Here is an 18,470-nt window from a genome sequence, read left to right as displayed (position 1 = left end):
TAAATCGCCTGAATTCTTCCTCAAATTCTAAACCTGGAGAAGTTCCCTGAAAAACAAACTTAGCCTGTTGTGTTTTTGACTGTTCTCATTACACTATGCTGTTTTTTCCCCCCAATTTTCCTCCCAAATCTCTCGTCACTCTCATCAAACTCTCATCACTCAGAAACCTTCTGCATTTTGGCCTTTCTGTCCCATGTAAAAACCTCATAACATGGAAAAACTGTTACATGATACCTGCACAGGGTGACAGATCTTGTATAAGTTTAGATTTATGGATAGTAACTATTTGCTAACCCTGTACAATCTACTTTGTTTTAAAATGCTTAGTCCTTGGTTTGATTCAGGAATGCACTTAAGCCCGTTCTGAATTCAATTCCAAATATTTTAATCAGACTTTTTGTGAAGGAGGGGATATATTTAAACTAAAGTTTCCATAGAAAATGGAGAGATGGATCACCAACTCTGGAAACAATTCAAAGAAAGTTAGGCTTGTTGTCATGTAGAGTGTAAGTCGACAGTTGCAGTTGTAGATGTTGGGAGAAGAATGTCACCTTCTTAAGTTGCTTTGGAACACCTTTAGAAGACCGACAGCAGACCAAGATCTGTTGAGATCTGTTGCAGTAGGCCCTCAGTAGGATTGGGCCATGACTGGGATGAATAAATAAAATATACTTCTCCCCAACATGCTAGTTTTTTAAGCTTTATTCACACATTATATTCATTGCATGTACATTGTGTTTACAGCGCACATGCTATTGTTCATCTGTAGGTGCATAGTTATTCTATATGGACTGTTCAACCTCTTGCTCTGGGATAAGGGCTGTGGGATAAGGGCTCCCTCCTCAGCTTGCTGTTTCACATCTCTGATGGAGCAGCAGCAGCAAAGGAAAGGCTGGCCTTGCTTTATGCAAGGCCTTTTATAGGCCTTGAGCAATTGCAAGACCTTCATTCATTCATAATTTCCATCTCTAATATAGTCTTTTATGTAAATGTATTCAAATTTGAAATGTAAATTAATTCCTTTTTTCCTGGCCCCTGACACAGTGTCAGAGAGATGATGTGGCCCTCCTTCCAAAAAGTTTGGACACCCCTGGTTTAGAGCATCCAAACAAGTCTTGCATGCCTGCTGCAGATATTGATTACTGTCGGTTAAAATGCCTCCTCCAATCCTTCTAGACCTGTTCTGCAAGAACAAGGGACATGATATATTTTGGCACTCTTTAGCAGTTCCAAAGATCACTGTTACCCTGCACATGCCTGATCTTGTCTGATCTTGGAAGCTAAGCAGGGTCAGGCCTGGTTAGTACTTGGATGGGAGACCAGACCGCCTGGGAATACTGGGTGCTGTAGGCTTATACCATAGTCTTTCAAGACTGAAGGTTGCCAACCACTGTTAGACTATCAACAAACCAGGAAGAAAACCGATCGGCCTGGTATTTATTGTGTTCTGGTCAGTGCTTTTTTATTTTTCAAAACTTTCCTATTTGTATTTTTTCCCTTTCTGGGCATGCATACAAGTGCACACATGCGCAGTGTGGTTGAAGAACGAGGGGTTCAGCTGCTGCACATTTGCAAGCCTACTGATGCTGCCGGGCAACTCCCTCCCCAGCAAAAGTAAGTCACCAAATCCAAAAGAGCTTTTAAATGTGCCCTCATTCTGTCATTTTGTTTTAGATGTAATTATAAACTTGATGCCAGCTTATCTGAAAAATGACTAATTCCCAGACTCCGTCTAAAATCTGGCATTTCTTGAGGTTGAAATAAGGATGGAATTGATTGCAACTGTTAATCAGAGAGGATTTAACAATACCTTTTTTTCTTTTCTTTTTTAAAGAAAGGAATTACTTTAGCCCTACCGTACCCGGTGTATTAGTGGTAGTAGACCAATCCGAAAAAACATTAATCATTAAAAAATATTTCACATGTATTGAATTGGCTGGATGCCATCCAAGCAGGCGATTTTGATGCTATACCTCATAATTAGAGGGTGATAGCATTAAAAGTAGATAGACATCGTGATACAGGGGGAGACACCCCTCCAAATGAATCCCACCAGATTCTGCTTGGATTTGTTAACATAATCGCAAAACCTTTGATCATAGAACTGTTATCCCAGAATTGAAGAGCTTATGGCCCATATAAACTTAAGCCATACTGATAATAATTAATGCTGTTGAGAAAGTATCAGTCATTCAGAGGTTGTTTGAGTTTTGTGTTTTTTTTAACCTAGGTACAGGAAGACAGAACTTACCACATTATCTATGGCCCTGGTCTCATTGGTCAGTTGACATTCTTCTGCATGGCCATTACAAAAGCAGCTGCCCCGGATAATGAGGTCATAGATTGCATAGTGAGCAAATCTGTGGGGTTTCTCCAGCAGCCCTGAGCCTTGACAAGGACACTCTTGTCTTTTTAGTAAGAGGAGTCGCAAGTTGGTGAGTTTCAGGAGGTCTTGTGCTTCAGGACTGTATGGGTCTTCAATCTTGTTAGCTGGAGTTAAGGCACGAAAGATCACCTGGAAGCAGAGAGAGAGAGAGAGAGAGAGAGAGAGAGAGAATCAATCGTGAGCTGCAATTTTCCACAAATGGTCACCATAATGTATGTATCTGTGTTGCACTTATAGCTGTTTTATAGCATTTGAGTTGACAAGGCTTCCCCAAAAGAACTCTAAGAATTCTCAGCTGGAAGATGCTAAGAATTCTGTTGAGTTCTTTTTATATCCTTATGTAGTCCCTTTCAGTATTCAGTATAACACATTGTTTGGCCCTGAGAATATGGACACATCAGAGTCCAGATCTTATCTACTGTGTTCTCCTTACCAGATACAGCCATCTTCATAGAATCCCCCAGATTGCCTGAGGAGAGGCAGTGTCTGCAAAACCAGTCATTGCTTTACAGATTCACTCTCCAAACTCTGGTAAGCATGATGTCTAAACACAGTCAGTGTGTGAAATACAGCAAATACATGTAAACATTTTTCTCCTTTCCATATTGATTGCTGGGGTTAGCTTGGGCAGGTTTAGGGCCCAAACATTAACTTCACTACAGAGATACAAACCCTTTAAAAACATTGTTTTCAACATGCTGCAAGTACAACTAGAAAAAAAAAAAAAGCAAATGCAGATAAACAACCGTGGGAATGACAGCAACCCACAGTCACATCAGGTAGGGAGACACATCATTTTAAAACAAATAAAATGAACTATTAGAAGCAAAATCAATCATTTTCAGTCAACCAAATATCAACACTGCAACAACAGGCATTTCTTAAATGACAACACACATGCTTATGAACCAAATGAATAACTGAGCGCAGAACATCATGTCTACATATAGGAAGAAAGGAAACTACCTCTCATAAAAAGTTATCTGAAATCTCAGCATGGACTTTTAGGTTGTGTTGAAATTGTACAGGGCCCCCCATATCCGCAGATTCCGTATCCGTGGAATCAGTTATCTGCGGATTAGGTCTGTGACCTCCCCCCCTGCATGCACCCCTTTTGTGCACCCCCTCTGGAGGTGAGGAGAGTCTGAGCTCAGCAGAGGGCTTCCCCAGGCCTTCTAATGCCTTATAATGCTTAAAAACATCCCTTCTGGTTTCTATGTGAAAACAGAAGTCGTGTGTTCTGAGCTCTAAAGCTCAGACTGAGCCTGGCAGAAGCTGGGGACAGATGTCTCCAGCCTCTACTGAGCTTAGACTCCCCTCTGGAGATGAGAGGAGGACTCCGGGGAGGCCCCAGGGACCACAGGGATGGGCATTCGCCCATATCTGTGGTTTTAGCTATCCGCAGGGGGTTCAGGTACAGAACCCCCTGTGGATAAGGGGGCATGCCTGTATCTGTTATTCAGACTTCCCACCCCGTAAAAACAACAGGAACCAGGTCCCTGATTTGGGCAGTGCAGAAGCAGAGTGTTACAGAAAAATCTGAAATGAATGCCATACCTTCTTGCTGTTCCTACCACTTCTACACCACTTCTTTTACCTCACCTTCCTTAGGGGACAAAGATTTGCAAAATGGCTGGGGGTTCAAGATGTCCCTTGCTCATGGGTGCACTGGGCAGATTGCCCAGCCTGTGCAAGCAATGCAGGTGCTTACACATTCCCAGATCAATGAAAGCATGAGAAAACAACACAGGCCCTTTCCGGCCAGCTGTCCACATTCCCCTGATGAATGGAACCGTGTGCAAATAGCCCATTCTGTTTAGTACAGGTGCCCAGCATTCTTTCAATTGACAGAATTAAAGGCCAGTGACCAAGTTTACTCAATCCACGTGCCTGCCTGAGCTTGGTTAATGGAAACAAAGACTAACAGACCAGTTTATTCAGGTCAGATAGCTCCATTCCATTGTTGGTAGATGGGCATGGAAAATAAATTGAATTCAAAAACCAATGGAAAGGAATAGATCTAGGCCTGAGAACTTCCTCTTCTGAACTTCAAAATCCAAGAGCTCCGTGTTCTCACATTATTCTGAAATTGGCGTTTGAATTTTAACATGGGGTGTTGTGCACAGCTTCCAGTTTCTCTCTTTATTGCTGTACTCATAAGTAACAATGACATGTAGCTCTATGTGCTACCAAGACAATCTCTGGGTCATATAGATTCTCCCCCTTGTCCCTTCCAGCCTGTTTTCCAACACAAAGACAGTGTTGTGTCTCTGCATTCAAGTGAAAGGCCAACTTTGAGATCGCATGTTGATTTGCTCCCTCGTTTAATGGTTAAAATTGTTAATTGTGGGCACAATCCTAACTGTGCCCTGGGCTGGCACAAGTCTCTTGCACCAGCTTAGCAGGGTCACAAATGTGCCATAAAGCACATAAAAAGTACAGGGATGTTTGCCAGCCTACAGAGGCTGCATCCAGCCTCCACAGTGACAGAGGAAGTTAAGTCTGAGCCGGCCGAGCTCAGCCGGCACAAATGTCTGGGGTGTGTGAGGGTGGGGAGGAGGCGTAGAGGAGGTGTTTCAGGGCGGGGGAGCGTGGGTGGCAGGTGGACCTGGGGGCGGGTGGGTGGGAAGTAAGAGGTGGGGCCAGGATCTGTCAGTTATGCCGGATCTTAGCCCTGACCAGGGACAGTGCAGAGTGGCTCTGGTTGCTCCGTTTTATGCCACCTTGTTAGGTAGCGCAGATCCAAGTAGACCTATTGGGGCCACTGCGGTTTTCCCTGGGGTAAGGGGAATTGTTTTCCCTTTGCCTTGTGCTGAGCCTCAGCCAGCCCCAAACTTGAACTGGACACAGCACAGGCCTCCTGACCTGCCTGTTCCAGTGCAAGTTAGGATTGTGCCCTGTGTTTATTAAATAAAATAAATATATTGTGAACACTTTAATTTATGACATGGAAATGTAATTCATTGTGTGGCCCCTGGATTCTGTGTCAAAGTATTCCTGCAGTCCCCTGGGTATGAAAAGTTGGACTGCCCTGCTCTAAGATGTGCCTAGTGCAGTGTTTTTCAACATTTTCCCCCCACCACACCACTTTGCATGGTCCACTTATTGAAAATACCACCAGAAGTAATTGGCAATGGTATCATTGCCAGTTACTTCTGGATTGGGAAACGAGACGCAATGCAGCAAACACCGGAAAGAGGAGGGGTTCAGGGTTGGTGGGAGGGCTTTTTCAAGCGTGCTAAAAATGCACGTTGTAGCTTTGCCTGCTGAGCCATGCCTTCTACTGCTACTTGTCACGATGCATTGCTTGTTTTGCTGCCAGACGGCAGGGGTCTGAGGATCTTGTGTGTACAGCCAGACACTACCTTAAGTACCACTGGATGAATACCACTGGCTGAGAAACACCGGCCTAGAGAAAGGCACTTTCTTAAATTTCTAACTTACACCCTTGTTCTCACAATGTCCCTGACTGAGATCTTCAATTCTCCAATTCTACCACCCTCTGACTGACACCCTCCTGCTTTCTAAAATGCCTCCAGCCATTCTCTCTTGCTGCCCCCATGCCTGGATCTTCCTCCCTAAACATAGGCAAAGTGCCACCTCTCTTTCCAACTCCAACTCCCTTCTCAAAATCTCCCTTTTCCATGTGGCTTTAGGATTGTCATCTTAATTCTCATTCTCAACTATAACCAAGGTTTAAGGACACACAGCAGCATTTGCTCATATTTTCCTTTACCTACCCTTGTCAGACACTTTTTGGCTTCCGCATCCCCCACTTTTGTTCTAGGTTGCAAACTCACTGGAAGCCGGGACCTGCCTTTTTTTTAAGATGACAGAGTTGAGACAGACAAACCATCAAACTAAATGCTTGGAGCAAATATTGTGGCTTAAAAAGCTAAACAGACATGGAACAGATGTGTGAATGGCCAATGAGAACATTTCACACTCGGAAATCCCCAACATGTTTAGCTTCAATCAACATCTAAAGCATATCAAGACCTCACAGCTGTTCCAACAGGTGACCAGACTGGCTGTGGGTTCTGGCAAGCCTCCCAGGGAATACATTCACTGGAGATCAGCACCTTAACTTCAATATGTTGCCTGTGACATGAAACATCTACGGTTACTCCTTGAAACCATCACATCCCTTTTTTTCCTATTTGCCTCTCCAGCTTCATCTCTCCTTTTTGCTACTTGTAATCTAAAGAGAGAGGAATGTTTTGGATACTGGCACATGCAGCCTTCTTGGCAAGGCAGAAGGACCAGGGCAGGGCTCTCACGACACACAGCACAGCCAAACACAGCAACACAGTCATTGTGTGGAAGTTGATGGCCTGCCGTTGGGATTGGACTGAGCAGGTGGCATCCTCCTTCTCAGACAAAAGCTCTCGCCATCTGGCTCACCGACATTGGCCACAGCTCAGCTGCTGCCATTAAGAGGGCTGCCACAGCACATTCTTTTCATGATGAGCAGCATGTCCTACATATCCAATTTGCGTTGCTGTTTTGTGCATCTTTTCAGTTCTACCATATCCTTTGGACAAGCCTGGTCAAAGCCTCCCCTCCCCATTCCAGCACCAGAGACCATGCCAGGCTTTCCTCACTGCAGTATGCCAAGCATGCCACACACATTTTTGACCCCACTAGATAGCCAGATTTCTCCCTCCTCCATAACCTGCCTACCTTACAGTTATTGTCCTGCTGCCACTGACTCTCTCCACCTGCCACAGTTCCTGTTAAAAAGAGTGGCTCCTTTTCCAGTTCCTTTCTCTCTCTTTTGCGCTCTCTGTAGGGGAGCCAGTGAAATAAGAGTGGCAGTGGTTGTTCCTTCAGAATGCCAATTCCACCACCAGGTAATGGGTAGTCAGCAGGATGCTACCACTAATGCATTGCTGGGGACTTATAGTCTCACTGGGGCTCCATGGTGGGCTGGACTGTCTTTGCAACATTGACCCAGATTGCATTGTTTGCCCCTCCCCTGCTGTGATCTGGAGATGTTATATTTGCCACATCTGCACATTGTGCTCTCTTGTTCACTATAACAACTGAGCTTCTAAGTCTTGCCTGCTAAAGTGCAGACACAAGATTCAAGGGAGGGCAGGAAATGTACCCATGTACAAACCTGGTAAGGCTGGCCCCAGTGATTTATCACAACTCCAGTTCCATTTCTGTTGGGACTTGTACTTTTAGCCTCCCCGCATTAGTTTGGCTTCCCATTGCCCAGGAAGTATCCTCTGAATCACAGGAAAAGGTCTCAGACTTGTACATGACAAGAGTGCTAACCCTGACTTTCTCTCAAAACCACATATGAAGCTGGAGCTCTGTGCTTTCTTAGGATATTTGTTCCTATCTCAATAATACAGCTGATTCATAATAAACTTAATAAGACTACCCCTGTTTGCCTATGTGCATTAAAAAAGTAAGAACTTTCAGAGTACCCTAGAGCTACAGAAAAATGAAAGTTGACAACCATCAAGAAGAGAATGTGTTTTTCTCTTGAGCACAGCTTCACCTCCTTGATATTTTATCTCCAGCCAAAAAGGTCATCTTCATTCCCCAGAGACAATGTCTCAGATTTTTGACTTCCTGCCATTTGTGGGTCCATGTTTTGATTCGCCATCCTGATGCAGATAATTCTATTGTTATAACCTGGGCTCTCAGTCTGGAGTAGACATGAAAAGATGCAGCCCCAACAAAAACTCCTTGTATCGAGGAATTCAAGCTTCCACTCAAGACAGAGGAGTGAGTCATGGATTCATGCACATGACCTCCTGTGGAAGATTATCACTGTGTGGATGAAAAGGATATTGCAGACCACCCTCAAGATCTTGATATTTTTGAATAATACCATCACGTTATATATCATTTGATTTGTAATTTCATGCAGAATGCAATGAAACAAACCATGTTGAACTATCTCTATTCTATCAAAAGTTATAGCCAAAAAAACCAGGGGGGTGGGGCAATGTGGCATCACCACACCCACCACCTGGGGTGCTGCCCTGCTCACTGCATGGGAGGAGGTCCATCAGTGATGCTCCTCCTCCTTTTGGCCTCCTGCACCAGGTGATGCAAACCCTAGTGACACCACTGCCTAGAGCAGGGGTCTCCAAACCCCGGCCCAGGAGCCAGATGCAACCCACAGCAAGTCTCTTTCTGGCCCGTGGCCAACCTCTTGTCCCCTGAAAGCCTCTGGCCCACTCAACTGAACATAACCAGAACTGTGCTCTGATTGTGTCTGGAGAGTGTTTTGAGGGCCAGAAAGGTTGAATGAATGAGCCCATTCATTCATTTATTCACTCATCTAAGTTCCATCTCTAATTTATTTATTTAAATTTTTTTCCGGCCCTCCACACCACGCCAGATATTTGATGCGGCCCTCTGGTCAAAAAGTTTGGAGATCCCTGGCCTAGAGATATTGGGACCTTCTGGATATAAAACATGTGCTCTACCACTGAGTCATGGACGCTGCTTATATGATTACCCCGACATGGCTTGAAAGTTGATGATGGGAGGTGGTGGTGATCACCATCCCTAGATTAACCCTGTTAAAAAAAGCTTGGGAATGAATTGCAAACACGTACAAATTGTATGCGTGTGGGTTTTTTGGTACAGCTGGGGATTATCTTTTTTCAGGGTCTTCTATCACCCATACAGAGCATGTGCCTATAATTTGTATGTGCATAGGGTCTATTCACAAGAACATGTAGATCAGGAACTGGGCCAACAGACACCCATTCTGACTCCTTATTCAAGTGTTGACTATATATATCATGTCCCATGCACAGGGCTAATGTCCTGAAGCCACAGCAGGGGTGAAAAATGGAGAACGTTAATGGCAAATTATAATCAGATTACAATTTACAGCGCAGTCCAATGCATGCCTGACTCAGAAGTATGTCCTATTATGCTCCAGAAAAATGTTCTAAAATTGCAACCTTAAAAAGCTTGTTCATATGATGGGATCAAACTTCATCCTTCAGTCTTTGAACAATTGCATCTGATAACGCATATTGACTTCCCCACTTATATTCTGCTGCATATCACAGAGGTCCTTGAAGCAGCTATCAGTAAATTAAAAACATTAAAGTGGGAGCATAGGAACCTGTTTTATGCCGACTCGGACCCTTGTTCCACCTGACAGTGTTATTGATGCTGGTTGGTGGAAGCTCTCTGCTGTTTTGGAGAGTTTTTCTCTGCCCTACCTTGAGATAATGCAGATTAGAACCCATTTCTGCCCAGCCCACTGGTGTACACATTTGATCCCTGTTGCATATATGCAACATATGCAGAAATGGCTTAAGCCTGGGACCTTCTGCATACAAAGTGTGTGCTCAAGCAGTGAGCTACAAAGCTTCCCCATAAAAAGACGAAACTAGCCTGTGGTAATTCTGTTCAAAAGGAGCTTTTTCCCAAGAAGTTATAACTGCAATGTCCTTTATTATTGATGGAAAAATGACCTCGTTCAAGGAAGCACCAATCTCAGTTCAGGCCACCAAATCCCCCACAACTCTTGTGCACTTCTCAATAGCTCAGCCAGATGAGAGTGAAAGTATAGCTACCAATCAGCAGTTTGCTTGAGTGCAAGGAAAAGTCTGATCCAAAGATCTTTTGTACATTCTTCTTTGCATTGTTCATGAACCCAGTATCAGAGGACGGGAAGCCACTTCCTACCACAAAACAATGACTGTAAAACGACAATGTGTACACAATTAGTGGCTCTGCAAATTCATAGTCACAAAGTTGCACATGTATCTTTCAAAGGTCACCACAATGAGCATGTGATGTCTGGATACTGGGACTGTGAGCCACATCAAACTCAATGCACACACGTACACACAGAGCTGTGAGATGGTAATTGCATTCAGGGCCTGCCAATCTCGGCTAGATTTGAACCAGTTACCTAGCATGAACTCAGAGGGGAAAAGAAGAAAGCTTATCAGCCACTAGTGTAACAGATGCCATAAGATATCCCCACTGAGTAAGGCAGAAAGCTCTCCAAGCCCATTGAATAGCCCTGCAAACAATTGATGCTGTTGCCTTGCTGAAATTAACCGGGTGTGGACCTGATTAGTGCCTGGGGGGTGGGGGTGGAGAACCCACAAAAGCCACTCTGAGCTTTCTAAAGGAAGTGGATGCAAGATTAAATTACATCTTTAAAAAAGAAAAGAGCAAATGGAACATCCAGCAGACTCTCTGTTTCTAAAAGAAACCGCTTTTATTCTCACCCCCCCCCCCACTGCTTTCCATTTAGATTTGACAAAAGAAGCAGAAGCGTCACTTGGCATTTATATAATGATGCGAGGATGAGAAATCTATTCAGTATCTGCTGTCCGGCATGTCAGGAAGTGCAGAAATAATGCTAGAAAAAACAGTGCCTATTCTTGGCTAGTTTACAAGTTGCCAAGTAAGCCCGCTGACGCAGCTCGTGAAACGGCTGGTTGGAATAGGATTCCTTTGACAGAAGGGCAGTGGACCTGTTACCCATTCTGCTTTCTCCCGACAAAATATTATTCCCTTGCATAGTCTTCTTCCTCCCCGCCCCTTCCTAAGCCTTTCCTTTGGAGAAGCAGAACCTGGCAGTGCTATCTGCATGTTTATTCTGCTGGGGTTAAAGGCTTCCCCCCACCCCTGCCTCTGCATTTTGTCTCCTCTGCAGCTCAAGTTCAATGAAATGCTGAACAGACAGCCCTAGTCATAACATTTGGGCACTTGCCTTTAGGAGCAACTAATCCCTTCTCCGATCTTTTCCAGCTGGAAGTTGGAACAGCTAAAGAATAGGGATGCTGGCTTTCTTTGCCATGATAGCCACAGCAGATCTGCTGACTCCAGGACCCTGTTTCCCAATAGGTGGCCCTATGGTGGCCACGTGATTTCTTTTTGACTGCTTTGGCTGCAATCCTAACCACACTTTCCTGAGAGTAAGCCTCATTGAACAAAATAGGACTTACTTCTGAATAGACCTGGTTAGGATTGTGCCCTTCACCAGTTGAATTTCCCCAGTTATCGTCAGGTATGATGATCCAAAAAATATGCACCTGGGATTATGGGGATTGTCCTCTGCCAAAGCAGCAACTATATCCATGGAGAGTCCAATACATACAAAACATCCATGTTAAAGCTTGCTTGGAGTCTCCTCAGCAGAGTATTTTTCCCCTTTAGGCTGAAAAGGTTCCACCACAACCCCTTCATTGGCTTCTTCCTCCTATAGGGCTTCCCTGATAAAGTCTACTAGTCCAGTGTTTCTCAGACTGTGGGTCTGGACCCACTAGGTGGGCTGTGAGTCAATTTCAGGTGGGTCCCTATTCATTTCAATATTTTATTTTTAATATATTAGACTTGATGCTACAAGTATGTTACTGCATTTTCAGAAGTGTTACAGACCTGTACTTTTAACAAGCTACTAAGTATATTCTTTTAACAATGATAGTCAATGGGACTTACTCCTGGGTAAGTGTGGGTAGGATTGCAGCCTAGGATTGTCTAAAATTTTCCTCCTTGATGATGTCACTTCCTGTCATGACATTACTTCCAATGGGTCCTGAGAGATTCTCATTCTAAAAAGTGGGTCCCGGTGCTAAACGTGTGAGAACTGGTCTTCAAAAAATTGTTGAAGTTAGAAGGATATGATTTAAGATTTGGTTGGCATGGATATCTTTGGTATGATAAGTTGAAAGTGAATATGGAATTCAAGAATCATTATGTTAGACATGCACTGTGGAAGATATGGAATCATTATAAGAAAAGGTTTTACAACAAAATTCCACTCTTAGCTTCACCACAAGAAGCACATTTTGGTTTGGGAACTGTACCAGGAGATAAATGGTTATTGTATAAGAACTTATTGAAATGTAATCAAGGTCAATGTATTTTGAAGTCTAGAGAGGAATTGATTGTAGAGGGTTTTGACTGCCAATGGTTTATGTATTTACAATTATTAGAAAGATTTAAAATTGATAAAAAATTATATGGTTTTGAAGAGGGAGAGACAATATTGGAGAAACAATTAAGATCAGATGAGCAGGTAATATCTAAAATATATAAATTGCTTTTGAAGTTTGAAACTGTCATGACATTACTTCCAATGGGTCCTGAGAGATTCTCATTCTAAAAAGTGGGTCCCGGAGCTAAACGTGTGAGAACTGGTCTACAAAATCTTCCTCATGAGCCTGAAATGGTCACCTCAGTTTGTGTCATGTTGTTGCCTCACAAGGATATTCAGGAAGTACCATGGAGCAGGCCTGGGGAGAAGGGGGCAGAGGGGCAAAATTCCCAGGGCCCAGGCTTCCAGGGGGACTGGGCCATGACAAAACAAACCAAAAGTACAAAACAAATGTATTCAGGGTTGCATTTCCACCACAGTTTTAATCCACTTCTATTACACCAATGCATTCTGGATACTATAGTTCGTTAAGGATAGCTCTAACAGCTATCATGGGAGTATCAAACCCGTTTCATACAGAAGACCGTAGTTAGCATTCATGGTGCCTGCTACGGTCCGGAAGTGACATCATAAAGCAAAATGTGACATCATTAAGTTGGCGAGAAATAAACACTTTGCTCATCACAGAAATTCATCAGCTGCAAATGACAGAAAACGTGCAAATCATGTTCCTATTTTCAAGATATGAGAGAGCTCAATTATCACACTGGGAGAACCCAACTATAACAGGGGCAGACAAATTGCTTCTGGGCGCTGCATTTGGCCTACAGGCCTTATGTTTGACATCCCGAGCTATCAGATTCCTTAATAAACCCTAGTCTACCCAGGATATATTGGGGGAATAGAAGTGCATTGAAAGTGAATTAAAGCTGTAGAGGAAATATAACCCAAGACTTCTTCACAAGTGCCAACATGTACTAGTGCAATTCAAAGAAAGTGAAACTTACACCTTCAGACTACAACGACTAGGCATCAGTAGCAGGTCACCTCCAGCCCTTCCAGTTTAGTGTGTGTCCAGAACACATGGCACTGAATCAAGTCTACATGTGTTTTGGCATTGCTTGAAGGTGAAATTAACAGTATGGAGTACAGATATAAGTATGGAGTACAGATAAGAAAAGAAAAAAGAGGAAAAAATGATAAATCCAAAAAAGGTCAGGCAAGTTTATTTCATCTTGGCTTTGTTTCAAAATTATCACATAGTAATGAGGGAGATAGTGAAAGCCAGTCCTTGGATGTCTGTGCATTATTAGAAGGAAAAGCAAATGAGAACTTTGCTGAGTCAGAAGAAAATCTGCCTTTGGTGCCCTCTGGGGAGAAAGGCAGATAACAATTCCAATGCCTAGAGATATTGGGACCTTCTGGATATAAAATATGTGCTCTACCACTGAGTGAAAGAAGGAAGAAAGAAAAGAAAAGAAAAGCAGTAGCACTACTCAAAGTAAGAAAATTATCTTATTCTGATCCATGTTTTCATTTACTGTCAATCTTGCTCATGCTAAGTTAAAACTGTTGATTAAAAGTTTTTTTTAAAATGTAGTAACATCTGGTTTGTAGAAAATTTAGGAAGTGGGGCCCAATCAGGCATCTTAACCTGGGCCCAATGCTAGGTCTCAGAGGCCCTGCCATGGAGATGAAAATAATCATGTGAGCCGCGGTCCTGATATCTTGCTAAGCCAGTATCATAGTTGAATGTACTGCTATTGTTGTTGCTTTGTTGTTATCGAACCCTCCATATACATGGCACTTTGCAAAATCGGAGGGGATAGGCCTTTCCTAGTGTACTAGTTAGTGTGCCAATTAAAAGAGGAGAGGTTCAGATTCAAAACCCCACAAGGCCATGAAAATCAGCCTAACCTACTTCATAGGACTGCTGTGTTGATAAAAGGGAGAGAACCATGCATTTTACCCTTAGCTCCTTGGTGCAATATAAATAAATAGACCACTGCACCTTTCCTTTCACCTCTCATTATATCAGAGGCCAGACATTTCCTAAAATAGTCACTTAGCAAAATGTAATGCTGACCATGTTTGCTGCTTCACATGCACTGGTGCCCCACTCTAGGCTGCCATGTTTGTTTGGAGAAAAGTGAACGGTTGACTGAATTCCTCACCCTACAAGTCCACTTTGGTCTTCATACATACTGGCTACATTTATTCTGCATGCTGCAGTCATGGGTCTGGACTTCCCCACACCTAGCTTTGAAGGAAGTTCCTGTAACTTGCTGCATCAATGGGAGTGTGCTGGTCCTGAATGTCTTCCCACTGTGCAATTATTTAAGGCACAGCAGGATCCGACAGGTCTTATCAATTCTAATCATCCTCTTAGTGTATTCCTCATCACTGACCTGAACAATGATCTTTACACTGGAACACAGAGCTGCTATGCACAGAGCCCCCATCCCTAGTAAGGATGCCCATGCAAAAGAGCATTTACTGTAGATAGGATTCCTGCTTGCAATTCTTAGCCAGAGTATCTCTCCCACATCCTTGTTTGGCAGTTCCAGGGCAGCCATAGCTGAACCAGGTCTGAAACTGGGCCTCGTTGGGTATTTAAGCAGAATATTTGCAAATCCATTAGTCAATCAGTGTGTGTCGTTGGAAAGAAAGCATGTGGTACCCTGTTCATTTCAGGGGTCATGGTGGGATGGATAGCAGAGCCCAACAGATTTGCCAAGCAAGGCACATTTCACATGCTGCCATAGCAATGGGTGACAGTATTCAAGCATACACAGTTCTTCTTCCCCCAGTGAATTCTAGTACTGGGTTCATTCTAGCACACTTCATTGGTATCATCTGTCTCACAAACACTTTCCTTGAAATGAATGACCTTTTCCAATTCTAGCCTTTTGTCCATTCTAACAGCAATGCAAATAAACAAGCAAGTAATCTGTGGCAGAAAGGAATCGAGATCCACAGTTCCTTTTACTTTCACATGTAATTGAAGATCTTAATCAAGCAGAGCAGATGAAGGCTTTCATTAGATCAACTTCTATTGCCAAAATGAAGACAAGCTTCTGAAGCCTACTTCAGAAGTAGACACCAATTTAGACACCTGTGTGCAATGTGTGTAGTATTATCAATGTGCATCTAGATACACGTTCTCATCTACATCATGCTGCTCATCCAAGCTCCCTAGAATCAGCTGAATGTGTCTTATGATAAGAACGGGAAAGCACTTCGGCATCCGGGATCCCCAAATGTTCCGTGTGGGTTGTTGCCCAAGCTATTGGGGCCACTCTCTTTTTAAGCAGTTGCTAACCTTTTTCAGCGTATGTTCTGAACGGCCTTTGAACAGTGTGGTATGGTTCCGTTACCATCACTTACCTCCCCTCTAGTGCAAGGCACCGCATCTGAATACCTGGAAGTACACATGGATTTTTCCTCAGTGGTATCATCTGGGAGCCCAAAAGTAGCTGTACAGTTGACTGCAAAATATTTGTAAGGCCTCCAGGTCTGTCCGTGGTCCTGGGACCTCTCCAGCACCATGGCTGCTGGGCGGGGGGACTTGAACACGACTATGACATGGGTCAGGTAGAACTCAGTTTCCAAATCCAGCCTGATTTCCTCCCTGTGGACTCCTTGTGCAGACTGCCACCAGGAGGCAGGGTTCAGAAAGAAGTCATCAGTCATGTCACCAGGGAGGTGGGAGTTATCGGGCTGGTTGGCGTTACACTTGGTGCACCTGGGCTGCCCACAACCCTGGTGAGGGACACTGTGTTCTGGGTAGAAACAATAAAGTTCTGTGCTGTTCTGCCCACAGGTGGTCAGCGTGACCGGAGTTCTGCTGGTTGCTAAGTTCCCTACAGCAGGATTACAGGAGTGCCCATCACAGCGGAAAGCTCGTAGTCTCATGGAATCTGCAAGAAGAGAAGCAGGAAACTATGTGAGACAAAAGCAAGCTCCTGAACAGTTATGCATCACCCTCTCTAATCCCAGGTGATCCGCACCAAATACCTAATGCCAATCTTCATGCAACCCTCTCACTCAGATTCCTTTTCCTCCTGCTTTCTGCCGCCCAAGTCCTGGTTTAAAAATGTCAAATCCTTTGAAACCCTCATGCTTAAAGCCAAATAAATGGTGCAGGAGCTTTGCAAAGGCATCTGGAGTTGCTTGATGTGCATAGTTTACAGTGGCTGCAAACAATCAAAAGAAAGCAAAAAGGGGTTGGGAGAGTGGGGTGGGGGGTGGGAAATGGGTGGACCTGTATAGCAAGGCACAGCACATGCAACATTTTGCATGGAGCGGCTACCAGCAGGGGGAGCAATTTAAAGCAGCCTGCATAGAGAAAATACACATGCAATTACCCTAAAGTGAAGTGTGTTGGTGCTTCCCAGATACTAATATCAGAGTGAACTTGCCCCAAGGAAAAAAATTGTTAAGTGCCAGTAAGCCATTTTTGAAAAGTCCATGCTAAACTTGGATCAGATTTTCAAACTGCAAAAAGCCAAAATAAATGCTTGGTAATAACGCAACCAGGCTGGCAAATTCTACATGCCTTTGCAGGTACCTATCCAGGCAGGTACCTACCTATGCTTGCCTCTGATTTGTCCTGCCAGGCCCTTCGAGGATATACAGTATTCAAGTTAATGGAGGATGTAGATTTCTTTCAGTTTCTAGAATTCAACCTCTCTTTGGCTGCTGTACTTGCCTCTCATATGAAGCACAGGCCTGCAGTTCAGTGTAGTACATGTGCCTTTCAGGATGAAAGCACCAAGTTCAATCCTTGGCATCTCCTAGGTAGGGCTAGGAAAGATCTTCCTCCAACTGACAGTCAGCCAGCCACTGTCATTTTTTACTTGTAAACATGTTTATATGTTAGAAGTAGGCACCCATGTCAAATTCATCGTACAGTGTGACAAAGAAGATGTGGGTAGATAGTCCACTCAAAAATGAGTTTTAAGGTTATTCTCAAGGCTAAAGGTCACCACATGGCATGGCATAAGCTACTTTCAAGAAAGTGGTCACAACTCAGAAAATAACCACTTTGGACATATGATTCACCAAAATAAAGGCAGGTAGCTGGGCTACAAAGCATGAAATGGTACTGAGACTCCATCTTTGACAGGCAAATTGCTGAAAGGGCTTGAATAACAAAAATTCCAGAAATTATGGCAAAACACGGCCTTGGACTGCAGTACCGTTTTAACCATCCCACCTGAGTAACTCCAGGATATTACATATTTATTAGCCAACTCGTTTCCTAGAATTTAATGCATGGAATGTCCTCTTCAGATTAATGTTCACAAAATTATGACCAAAAATAGAAGACATAGCTATAGTCCTTAAGGTAGGGGGGGAATAATACATGTGATAAAAGGTACTGATTTAACTATTGCAGAGCTACAACAGTGTGTAACTCTGTGAAGAGTGATATATTGCAACACTCAGCAAGTCAGAGAAGATGGTACACTATACCAAAACCAATCCAACAATGACTACTGGACTTCTGACATTCTTGCAGCTGGCACATGGCATTAACTTGCTGCTGGGTTAAACTTGAAAGACCATGCAGGTAAAAGACAGCAGTATTCCCGCTGAAGGAAAACAGTTCTGATATATACATGGATAGCCTCTGCATTCAGCTGATCAAGGGATTATCATTGGTTATGTGTATGACATGAGTGATATATGGCAAAGGTACAGAGATCAGCACTGAGAAATGGGTGCTGCTGTGCCTGTATAATATCATTACAGAAAAAGGGACTTTCCGTTCCGAAGTCCAGAACAAACCAGCTATGTCCGGCCTCCCTTTTAATTCATCCAGATAACCAAAGAAAACGGCAATTGCAAAAGCCATAGCAAAATAAATTCAGGGATATGTCTTCAGTTAAGTCTGACAATGCTGATGAACCACATCATAGATTCACTATTCCTGAAAGCCACTCTACCCAAAAAAAAAAACAAAAAAAAAACATTCCTGGTTGCCACTAGAATCTGGCAAAATCTTCTGGATACCACTGGACATGCAAGCATACCACTATGGCATTGAGAGGAACATGTTGTTCGCATTATGTTTGATAATCTGTATCTATTTGTACATTTGCTCTTTGGAGGAGCAAATGCCCTAAATAAACAGTGGGAGGAGAATGAGAATATGAAGACATGCAGCATTATTCAGGATATGTGTGTAGGCAGTAT

The 18,470-nt window shown here is 43.5% G+C and overlaps 1 protein-coding gene across 1 annotated transcript in view; it reads right to left on the bottom strand.

Annotated features, from left to right (window-relative positions):
- LOC136640035 (netrin-4-like) overlaps positions 1–18,470 on the bottom strand; it is a 65,774-nt gene that overhangs the window by 34,794 nt on the left and 12,510 nt on the right. Inside the window, exons 2-3 of the mRNA XM_066614839.1 lie at positions 15,657–16,189; positions 2,252–2,515 (exon numbers count right to left, since the gene is read on the bottom strand). Coding sequence (XP_066470936.1) covers positions 2,252–2,515; positions 15,657–16,189 — 797 coding nt within the window. The remainder of the gene's footprint in view (positions 1–2,251; positions 2,516–15,656; positions 16,190–18,470) is intronic.

This window comes from Tiliqua scincoides, chromosome 2 (genome assembly GCF_035046505.1).
Source record: "Tiliqua scincoides isolate rTilSci1 chromosome 2, rTilSci1.hap2, whole genome shotgun sequence".
Lineage (NCBI taxonomy): Eukaryota > Metazoa > Chordata > Lepidosauria > Squamata > Scincidae > Tiliqua > Tiliqua scincoides.
Note: the sequence above shows the minus strand (reverse complement) of the source record. Positions and strands in the feature narration are given on the sequence as shown.